Below are 12072 nucleotides of genomic sequence, written 5' to 3'. Positions count from 1 at the left end.
ATCTTTTTAAAAAAAATTGGCATAACAAAACATGTGTAGCAATGATATAGTATGTGTTTAATGTGTGTTTATATATAAGCATATTTAATTGGAATTTTTAATCCAAATAGAGTTTAAGCCTTTTTTTGATTGGTTGAAATACATATTCAAAGTAAAGCAATATTGTATAGAAAAAGTATTTATACATAGCCACCCAAGGGGATTCAAATCAACCCAAATGATGAAGTTTATTTTTTAATTATTTTTTTAAATTAAAGCATATTATACATAATATATGCATATTATCTATGTATAATACCATTTGTATGCGATTATATATGAAAAAATTATTTCAATTATACGCACACAAATAAGAATAATGCACAAATTTACTAACTGTGCCATTTGACAATAAATAAAGTGACAGAGACCCTTCATCTCACGAGCAACAGCAGCCTCCTTACCCATCCTATTGAATTTTACCCAATCATTTTTTTTTTTTTTTTTTTCTAACAGATTTTAAAATTTATCAAAAAAAAAAAAAAATTATTATCGTAGTTATTTTGTTATTTTTTCAAACCCAGCTCACCCACGGTAACAATAACCAAATTTTTATTTTTTTAAACTCAAGATCCATGTTGGATTGGTCAAGGCTGATATTGATCTGAATCACCTTAAATTGGATTGTATGAACAGATTTATCCTTATTTTTCAATAAAATCAAATTAATCTAATACATTCGTCGTTGCACCAAACTTCTTGGAGGGGACATGGTACTCGGCCTCAGGAAGTGAGGTCCTGTGATCAAACCTTCGCTGCTGCACCTAACTTCTCACCGCACGAGAATTTCCGTCTTGGACAGACTTGATCCTGTGTAAGCAGTATCACAGTGACCCCAAGGACTAGTTTGGTCAAAGATCTAGACACCCTAGGTAAAAAAATAAAAAATAATAATCCAACCCGGTCGATACTGACTATGACCCGACCCAAATCAAATTTTTTTTTTGGTTAGATATCCGAGTTTTAAAACCATGATCACCAATTTATTTAAAAGGGTGATTTACAACGCCACCACCTTGAGAATGTCACAATTATAAGACCACCCCCTCAGTTTCACCAAATTAGACTCAGACCCCTAACGTCAGTCACTGTTAAGGAATATACCATATATGTTGATGTCTGCAATTATATTTTATTTTAAATACCAAAATGCCCTTATTAAATATGATGTACCTACTGCCAATATATATATATATATATGAAGTACCTAAAATACCCTTATAATAAGTCCCCATCCCCAAATCAATAGCTTCACATTTAGAGCACGGGCGATCACTCTCTGTGAAGAGAAGCGGCAGCTGATAGTCTCAGCGTGGAAGAGGGTTGGAGCTCGACCTCTTTTTCAGTGCCCTCATCAGTTGCTTCTGCAATGGATCCCCCGCCACCACCATCAAATCCCCCTAAAGATGGTGGGAGATTTTTAATTTTATCTCTCTCTCTCTCCTCCTTTCTCCCCGGCCAGTTAATAAAAATTCAGATTGAGAAATGATCCCATGAATCTTTTGGATGGGTTTTAATCGCAGGTGAGGGTAGTGATTAAGGGGAGGGTGCAAGGGGTGTTCTACAGGAACTGGATTTTGGAGAACACGAAACAATTGGGACTCAAAAGGATGGGTGAGCAACAGGAGGGATGGCTCCATCGAGACCCTCTTTTCCGACGATCCCGATTCCATCAATGAGATAGAGCCGCATTGCAGGTGTGGTCCCCCCAATGCCATGGTCACCTTTCTCCAAGTCTTCCCGTCAAACAAAGTTCTTGGCCTAGGCTTCGACCGTAGACAACCTGTTTGATAATATTCCTCTTTGTTCTTTGATGATATGGTCCGACTTTGTGGTTATTTTTCTTTCTCAACTTTTTATTAGAAAAGTAAATGATGACTGGATCTGTTTCAATAAAAATGTTCGTGGCTGTGCGACTATAACACGAGCAACGAAACCTATTTAATGAGGAGATTTGAAATTTGCTAGTAATAAGATGAGCCATTAATGGCTTTAATTAGCCAATTCCATTAATCCACAAGTGGAATCATATGTACAAAGATCAAATCGAATTTAGTTCAATAAGAAACTGTTTTCTTATCTGCGATGAATTTGTGAACACACCTTCTTGTCTCAACCCTTTGGACACACAACATTGTACACTAGGAAGATAATCAATCTCTGCAAAGGTTGGTTGGCGGTTCTGCTATTAAGATACCCTCTTAGTTCTAAAAATGAAGATGAGATATGTGCTTGAATAAAGAAGGGAAAATATGAGTTTTAGTCAATAGGGTATTACAGTCATTTTAACTTCTCACTTAACAGTGACTAACGGTAAGGACTTTGAGTATAATTTGGTGAAACAATGGGGTGGTCTTATAATTATGGTATTTTCCGGAGTGGCGCAGTAAATTACCATATTTAAAATGTTGAAAGCCTCATCTTGTTGAATGATGTGTCTGCAGTTTGTGAACCCGCACCACACCGGAGGCAACGTTGATCAATTGGGACTTGGCGGCGGGCGAAGCCCTCTCCCGTTGCAGCCCATCGGCACAAGCCTGCCACAAGAAGGAACGAAGTAACGAAACCTTGGGCCCGGGCGCCGGTGCGGCGGGGGGGGGGGCGCTTGACAAGCCTGCCACAATGGAACTTTGACTCTCCAAGTCCAGTTCCAGAGCTTATTAGTTTTTGCGGAGCTTGGGATGGATTTCTTCTCTCTCTGGCTCGAAACATGTATGCTTAAGAGGAGTTGCAGGAGTAAGATTCACAATTCTTTGTTTACTCGAAACCTTATCTTCCTGGGTTTATGGTTCTGTGTATCTCTGCTTCACCCATCCATATTCTCAGGTTTCATACTGTTCCTTTTCAGGGTTTATGAGTTCTTTGATTCTCTCAATTGGGATTTTTGGCAGTAATGTTTGAACGTTCCTCTAAGCTTCTGCAAATTCTTTGGGGCAGTAATGATCAAAGATGACACCAAAGAGGCCTCGTCTATGTACTTTATTCTTCTGCAAGGACAACAATCGACCCAGAAGACCCAGAAGAACATTAACTACATATCATCTCCATGCTGAACCTCTGAACTTAAATCCATCATCACTGGCTGAAGAACACATGACTCATTGTTTATCTTTAGCAGAGCGGCTCAATAGGCGAGGCCTGGTTTCTGCTGCACAGGGAGTCCTCGAGCGCATCATCAAGCATTCAATGTCGAAGCAACCTTTAATCAATGCTATAAACTTCGCGCTTTTGGGTGGATTGCAGTTTAATACACAAAGCTGTAGCTTAATTCTGCGGAAGTTCCTGTGTTTTGGTCAGCCCCAATTAGCTGCAGAGTTTTTCGTTGATAAAATCACAAGCAGAGGTATTTTTCCCACCTCATCAATGCTAAACTCGATGATTATATGTTACTGTAGGATAGGAAAATTAAGGGACGCAATTATACATTTTGACCATCTCATTCGAATGGGTTATTTCCCTGGCAAGAAAGCTTGCAGTTTGTTACTTCGTGAGCTCTGTAAACAGGGAAGATTACAGGAGGCATTTGATCTTTTTGTCCAAATGTTTCGGTCTGGTGATCATCCGGTCTTTTGGTGCTATAATCTTCTGATTGATGGGTTGTGCTTTGAGGGAAACTTAGATGAAGCCCTCCAAGTATTCTACTTAATGCTCCAGTCAGGAACTCGTCCCACAGCTCATTTGTACAAATCATTGCTGTATGCTTTTTGTAAGAGTGGTCAAGTTGAGGAGGCGGAGTTCCTATGTAGAGAAATGAGGTTGCAGGGCCTCCATCCAGATCGTGTGTACACTTCTCTTATTTATGATTGTTGCGAAGAAGGTAATATTGAGATGGCTAAGGGTCTTTTTCGAAGAATGCAGGACACAGGCTGTGAACCTGATGTTTATGCTTACAACACATTAATTTATGGACTTGTTAGGTCAGTTGATTTTGATTCTGCATGGGTGCTCTATGAACAGATGAAGGGGAGTGCATTGCAACCTAACGTGGTGACATACAGCATTCTGATTAGTGGATACTGTAAAGATCTGAAGCTAGATTGTGCAATGACCCTTTTTGACCACATGGATGTGGCTCCCAATGTGCATTGCTATACATGCTTAATCTCTGCCTTCTATAAGAACAAGCGGCTAGCAGATGCTGTTGAACTGTTTAATAGGATGCTGGATAGTGGCATCACTCCTGATCATGTCGTGTTCTTGTCTTTAATCAAGAACTATTCAAAAGGCCATGAACTTCATCTGGCTTCCATGATTTTGACAGCTATGGCTAAGAATGGTTGTAATATAGATAGTGATCTGTTTTCAACCTCTTCTACTTCTGGTCCAAGCAAGGATTTGGAGCATAATCTTGAGCTTCTCTTTAATGAGATATTGACGAGCACCATGTTTCCCTCCAATTTGGCCTTTGACATTCTCATAATTGCTTTGTGTGAAGGGGGGAAAACTGGTCTTGCATTGTTGTTCATGGATAGGATGCTCAGTTATGGATGCAGGCCTTTGCTTTCTACTTACAATTCCTTGATCAAATGTCTTTTCCAAGAGGGCCTGGTTGAGGGTGTGAAGTCCATCATAAGCTTTATGCAGGATCAGGGCGTATCTCCCAACCTAGCCACTTATTTGATTATGGTGAATCAACACTGCAAGTATGGAGATTTGGTGTCTGCCTTTGAGCTCTTGGAGCAGATGAATGAGAGGGGACTGACTCCTAGCGTTGCTATTTATGACTCAATTATTAGTTTTTTGTGCAGAGAGAAAAGATTGGTAGAGGCTGAGACAGTTTTCATGGGAATGCTTGATGCTGGTGTGGTTCCAGATGAACATGTCTTTGGCACAATAATTAATGGCTACTCTAAGAGTGGAAGAGCAATTGATGCTTGTCGTTGGTTTGACAGAATGATGATGGAGTTTGGTATTCAACCTAGTTCTCATTCTTACACTGCACTGATAAATGGACTTATCAAGAAAAACATGACTGAGAAGGGATGTCTATGTCTTGGTAAAATGTTGAAAGATGGGTTTGTGCCAGATACAGTACTTTACACCGCTCTAATAAACCAGTTTTGCAGAAAAGGAGAGGTTGGCTTTGCCCTTAGCTTATTCAATCTCATGAAGAGAAACAATATTGAACCTGATCGAATCACGTATCTTTCATTGATCAGTGGTATTTGCAGAAACATCTCATTTAGGGGTAGAAGATACCGTGATATAAGATTCCAAATATCAAAGGATAGGCTATACTGTTTGCTTGATCAAAAAACCTTAATGCCAAGAGACGCTTATGATTCCTCTGAAGAAATTAATTTTTTAGGATTAGCATTGAAACTAATACAAGAAATGAAAGCAATTGGGCTAGTTCCCAATTTGTACCACTATAATGGAATCATAACAGGTCTTTGTCGGGCAGGTAGAATGCAAGATGCATTTGATCGGCTTGAGTTGATGCAGAAAGATGGCGTGAGACCCAATCAGGTGACTTACACCATATTAATTGATGGATATATCAGATCTGGTCGAATGGATCATGCTATAACATTATTCAACATGAGGAATGCGGATGGTTTTGTTCCAGATAACGTCTCATATAACACGATGATTAAAGGTCTTTGTAGGGCAGGAAGAGTACTTGATGCTTTAGCACTGTCCTTTTCAATGCTTAAGAGGGGCTTTGTACCAAGCAATGTTTCCTATGGGAAACTATTATACCATCTTTGTCTCAGTAGTTTGAGCAATCTCGCCTTCAAAGTATTTGAGGAAATGTTTATCCATGGCTATGTACCTTCCCATTTTACTTGTAACTGGTTGCTTTGTGTTCTATACAAAGAGAACAAACTGCATGAGGCTTCTAAGGTGTTTGATATGATGCATAAGAGAGGGAGGATTCCAGATGAAATAGTATGGAGACAGTTTGTTGAAACATGTTATAGGCGAGGGGAATCTGACTTGGCTACCATGATCGTGGAAAATTGCTTATGAGGATGAGTGCTACTTTATCACAGATGGTGTGAGACTTCCTCAAGGATTGGTTTAATGGATTTCCATTGAGGTAAATTATTAATTCCATACTTATGATCACTTTGTTTATTTATTACTCTCCTATGTGTTGCCTAGCTGATGTTGTTGGATTTGTATTGATGCAGTTGGACGATTGATTTAATTGGGGTTGATTTGATTCCTTTATTTCCTTTTTAGAGTTAGAAACAATAGGAACTGAATTAGAGTTAATTTTTATTTTTATTTGAGTGAGATTTTGTTTCTATCTTTGGATTTAAGTACAAGTTTATTTAATTTCAGAATAGGAAAGTAGGTTTATATTTTCTTCTTGATATAGTGTTATTGTACCCAACAATGGAATTGAATGAAAGTTTGTGATTGAGTAATGGCTGCCATGAGTTGTGTGAAACTCCCTCTCTTTCTCTGAACTTCTTCTCTTGTTTCCCTTTTTCTTCTTTGCTTGCTGTCCATGCTCTGTTCTGGGCGGTAATCTCAGGTGTACAAAACGTGTTGCTGAACCTTGAAAACCCATCGATCAGGTCTGAGACTTGGACCGAAGGTTGTTACCTCCTAGGCGACACAAACCCTAGAAGATCTGAGCTTTGTCACCACCAGACCTAGTTGCAAGCTTGAAAACACTTCTGATCTGGGTTGTCGGAGATTTCTAGTGCTGGATTCATAGCATACTTGCTGTTGCTACCCTTCGATTGAAGTTTCAGCCCAAACCGAGCTCTCTTGATGTAGCTCCATCGATTTGAATCCTTCCATCTCTTCCGCCCCTGTTCTGATCTAAGGTTGAAGACAACTCTAATCGTGAGCTGCTGTTCTATTCTCTCTTATCTGATTTCCTATTATACACTTCTCTTTACCTTTAATTCTCTCCTATCCCGTACTTCTAGTATGCTTCCTGGTTTATCCCCACCCAGTAATTACTAATTTCTTTAGGTCTCATCTCCCAAATAGCTCATTAACTAATCTGGTTATTTACAATTCTGCGATCCCCTTTATAACTTCAGATTATTTACAAGACTGCCATTGTATTCAATATCTAAGTGCTATTGTGAAACTAAGCCCTTGTGAACATTGGGATATTTACCAAACTGCCACTACATCTTGATTCTTGAGTTTTCTCATTCAGGTGGACCCATTAGTGAATCGAATAGGGTCTTTCGACCCCGGTTCCGCATCATGTATATAATTTGAGTAAGAGTTGACAACGACAAACATACTCAGCAAACTCAGGCTTATCCCAACTTAATGTATTCGACTACATGGATCCATTAAAAAAAAAAAGTATAAAAATAAAAATAAAAATATAGAGTCCACACAGAATTGGGGGGAAGGGAGAGATGAAAAAGAAAATATGAGAGTAAAAGGAAAGAGGCACAACCCAAGAGGTCAGGAGAATCTCAGCTACTTCGGTCGGCAAATTGGATCCTTGCCCTCCAATAGGCTCTATCTAAGGTCCTACTTGGGACAAGACTGAGACTATACATGTCATTCCTCACCACTTCGCCTATGGTCATTTTAGGCCTACCCTTAGTTCGTTGAAATTGACAATTATATTTTTCGTGGTTGATAAGTGAATAATGAATTGTGTTTATGCAATTTACTCCGATTGTTTTCATACATCTTAGTTATTCTTAGTGATTTATGATTAATTTCAATTAACTATCAATGAAGTAACATGATTGGATGCATTTCAAATTCTTTTGCACCCTGGTGGAGTCATGGATTTTTTTCTTGATTTTCCTTTTATTAATGGAAAAAATCTAGCTGGTTTAATGGTCAGTGGCAGTTTCTTGGATCTTTTTATTTTGATTACTAGTCATATTAATAATAATAGTAAAAAGAAAAAATGGATCAGCTACATGGATCTGTACAAAGAAAAAATATTAATAATAATAGTACAAAGAAAAGCACACATCAACACAACAGTGCATCAATAAAATCCCACCTCAAAGGGGTTGGCTATATGGTTTCTTGCCCTCCAAACAAGTGGTCATACTTGAGACAAGACCTAAACTATGCATGTCTTTCCTCACTACTTCTCCTATCATTTTTGGCCTGCCCCTAGCTCTCTTAGATTCTTTAATCTGATTCAGATCACTCCTCCTTACCTATGCATCCTAAGGCCTTTGTGGAACATGGCCATGGCATCTCAAACGGCTTTTTCGGGGCTTATCATGTATCGAGGTAACTCCCAAATCAGCTTTAATATGGTAATCCTAACTTTATTCTTCTTAGTTTGGCCGCCCATCCATCTAAACATCCTCATATTTCCTACACTTAGCATATCTATGTGGCTCTTCTTAACTACCCAACATTCTGCCCCATACATTATAGCTGGTCATACGATTGTCCTGTCGAATTTTCCCTTAAGATTTAAAGGAATACATCGATCACACAACTCTCCACTTCATCTTTTCTACTTTAATTCTTAGTGAAACATAATCCTCTATATCACCTTTTTTACTTATAGTTGACCCTCGATTTCTATAATAATTACTTTGTAGTATCTCCTCAATTTTCATCATTTCATTATCCATCATAGTGTAACTAAAGTTACACACCATATACTTTGTCTTTGTTCTACTTATCATAAAACCTATTGATTTCTAGGTTGATCTCCAAAAATCCAACTTAGCATTAGTCTTTGATTGTCTTATCCACCAAAACATTATCATCAACATAAAGCATACACTATGGGACCTTGTCTTTAATGTTCCTGGTTAACTCATCCATGATAAGTGCCAATAAATAAGGGCTTAAAGCTTATCCTTGATATAACTCAATTGCAATTGGGAACTCACTACCTTAACCTTCTATGGTTCTCACACTAATCATTACGTCCTCATACATATCTTTAATTATATCCAAATATTTACTCAAAACCCTTCTCTTCTCTATTTTATGCCAGATTAACTCTCTAGGGACTCTATCATAGGATTTTTCTAGGTCAATAAAGACCATATGAAGATCATTCTTGCAAACTCTAAATCTTTCCATAAGCTCCCAAGTGAGTAAATAGCTTTTGTCGTGGATTTGTCTAGCATAAAACCTAATTGGTTTTTCGAGATAGTTGTTTCTCTTCTCAGTGTGGATTTCAATAATATTTTCCCATAATTTCATATTATGACTCATTAATTTTATGCCTTTATAGTTATTGCGACTCGTCGTATCACCTTTGTTTTTGTACATCAAAACTATAATGCTTCTCCTCCATTCACCTTGCATTTTCCTTGTGGTTATAATCTTGTTAAATTGTTTGGTTAATCAAGATACACCACATAATCCTAAGCTCTTCCACACTAATATTGGGACCTCATCTGGGCTTGGTGTCTTTCCTACTTTCATTTTTCCTAAGGCTTCTTTCACTTCAAACACCCTAACAACAACAACAACAATGACAACAACAAACTCATATCCCAACTTAATGTGGTCGGCTACATGGATCCGTGCAAATGTAAAATAGGAGAAATGAAAGTAAAAGGAAAGAAGCCCAATAGCAACAGTCAGGAAAATCTTAGCCCATAAACCTTAACCTTTCGAATGTATCTATGGCATGTGGTGTCTTGATGAGTAATTCAGTCTTTTGGGCCACTCTTACTCGAAATGTCTCCCTTTAGTAGGTTGTAAAAATAGTCTTCCTATCTCTTCATAATGTCCTCATCTTTTACTAGCACTTTACCATCATCACTTTTAATATCTTATATGGTTAACTACTTGAACCTCATCATCCCACCACCAAGTCTCCTTAGTGGGATGGCATTTTCCCTTTGATTCCCTTAGGACATCTTTTACGACTCATCTCGTTCAACATCATGTTAGTGTCCCCCTCAGGGTCCCACTTTCCTTGTTTGATCACTTTCTCTGTAGATGAAATCAAGGTAACCCCTTTCTTATGATTCTGTGGAGTGAGACATATATCCATGACTAATCTATGTTGAATGGATAAGTTCTCTCTTGGTATTACCTTACAGTCATTGCATAGTAATCTATTGGACCTTCTAGTGAGGAAAAAATCCATTTGGCTACTATGATACCCACTTTTATAGGTAACCATATGCTCATCTCTCTTATCAAAATAAATGCTTACTTGGATCAATCATAATCGACTACAAAATCTAAGACTGAGATCCCTTCTTCATTCCTCTTGCCAAAACCATGACCTCCATGTCAACCTTCATAGCCTCTATGGTTTCTCCCAACATGTCCATTAATAGCACCCCGTATAATAATCTGTTTACTACCATTTCACCTAAAAGCTGGAACTGTTAGGGAATGGTATCGTCAATGTATACATCAACATTCCCCCACACGTATAGGCTAAGATCCCATAGTCCTTGCATGTAGAGCTCACACGACATTTCCTTCGCAAGACACTGAGGGAAAAGAAATGTAGGGAAAACTCTTTCGATGCACCTCCTAGGAGTCGAACACTTGGCCTCCGTGCTCTGATACCATGTTCGCTACCATTTCACCTAAAAGCTCGAATTTTTAGGGAAGGGTAGCGTCAATGTATACATTAACATATCTTTTTTCCTTGTCCAAAACCTTGCAGTAAATCATCCATGTGTTTCCAGAATTGTAACTTACTACTTTCATCCAATCCTACTTGGGGTGCATATGCACTAATTAAATTGACAGCCACTTTCTCTAGCACAAGCTTGATGGATGTAATCCTATTTCCAAATCTTTGAACATCCACCACATCATTCTTTAAGTCTTTATCCATTGCAATTCCCACACCATTTCTGCTACTTTTATCCCCTTATACCAAAATTTAAAGTCGTTCAACTCCTTAGTTTGTTACCATGCTATCTAGAGTCAATTTTACAAGTTTGTTTGTACTTTTTTTCTTTTAAAATTTCTTTACAACTTCACTAAAATTTTTCTTTTTTCATCTGTGCTAAAAGTTGGGTGGGGATGCTACGGGTAGAAAACTCTCTACATTCTTGTTTTTTCTTCTTCTGTCTCTCCCCTGCCATTTAGTTACATGCGGTAAACACTCTTTCACCCCCTTCCCTCTCTCATCATTGTGAGGGTTTAATTTAAATGCTGGTTTCAGGCTGTGGGGATGGGTGACAGAGAAAATAGAAGCCAAGACCAAGGGACAAGGGAAAAACACGAGAATCAAATTACTGGGAGATATGAGACTTCAGTGGGTAGAACAACTTCCTCTTTCTCAACCTCTGTGATTTGTGGACTCAGTTGCTGCCGCTTAAGATCTCAGGTAACCTCTCTCTCTCTCTCTCTCTCTCTCTCATGTGCATGCAAGTATGGGTGAAAGTGGAAACACTTTGTTTTATGAAATTCACTCCTTAATACTGATCAGTGAGTGTGCTCCTTTTCACTGGCGTCAACATCCCCTTAATTCGATTTTTTGCTTAGCATTTTCAGGTACAATAGAGTGATCCGAAGGTTTTGGGTAATGCCAATTTGGGTAATTTTCTGCACACTTTTCTTCCCTCCTTTTCTTGGCTAGATATTAATTAGTTGTCATATCACTGGTCGCAGTGGGTATGACAATTTACTCCCTGAGGTTTTTTCTTCTCCCCCCTCTCCTTCTTACATATTGGTATTGTCTGAATGAAATGCCATTTGGTTGTTTTGGTATAAAGAAGAAAGTATTGCATTTACTAGGATTGCAGGGATTAATTGTTTCAGTTGGGTTTTCTCTTTATATAACTCATTTACTCTCTATTTTTATCAGTTAAGAAGTTTTATATGAATCCTATATGCTTCATTATTATTATTATTTTAATTTTTATATTCATGTTTTAAAATGTTGTCTGAGTGTCCTATTGGATGTTGTAAGATGAAAATTGGAAAGAATTGTCACTAGGATATTTTAATTGTTTTTAAAATTTAATCCACAGGATGATTGATTTGATAAATTTCTATTATTTTTAAATAGAAGAGAATATGATTCAGCCTCATATGCTTCAATTGTTGATTCCATTATTGAGCAAAAGGTTATACCTATAGGTTCTGTATTAGATGTCAATACTATATCACTAGTACCAATAAGCAGTGTGG

General features: G+C 38.0%; 1 protein-coding gene across 8 annotated transcripts in view; it reads left to right on the top strand.

Annotated features, from left to right (window-relative positions):
• The first annotated feature begins 2474 nt into the window (after positions 1-2474).
• LOC122061903 (annexin-like protein RJ4) overlaps positions 2475-12072 on the top strand; it is a 16123-nt gene continuing 6525 nt past the window's right edge. Inside the window, exons 1-4 of one of the 8 annotated variants that reach the window (XM_042625444.1) lie at positions 2475-2775; positions 2931-6082; positions 11102-11266; positions 11434-11476. In XM_042625444.1, the coding sequence (XP_042481378.1) occupies positions 2989-6012 (3024 nt within the window). In that variant the 5' untranslated portion in view covers positions 2475-2775; positions 2931-2988 and the 3' untranslated portion in view covers positions 6013-6082; positions 11102-11266; positions 11434-11476. Of the gene's footprint in view, positions 2866-2887; positions 6083-11101; positions 11267-11424; positions 11477-12072 lie in introns of those variants that run through there. The other 7 variants (XM_042625445.1, XM_042625443.1, XM_042625448.1 and 4 more) reach the window with 7 other exon arrangements.

The sequence above is a fragment of the Macadamia integrifolia genome, chromosome 14, assembly GCF_013358625.1.
Source record: "Macadamia integrifolia cultivar HAES 741 chromosome 14, SCU_Mint_v3, whole genome shotgun sequence".
NCBI lineage: Eukaryota > Viridiplantae > Streptophyta > Magnoliopsida > Proteales > Proteaceae > Macadamia > Macadamia integrifolia.
Note: the sequence above shows the minus strand (reverse complement) of the source record. Positions and strands in the feature narration are given on the sequence as shown.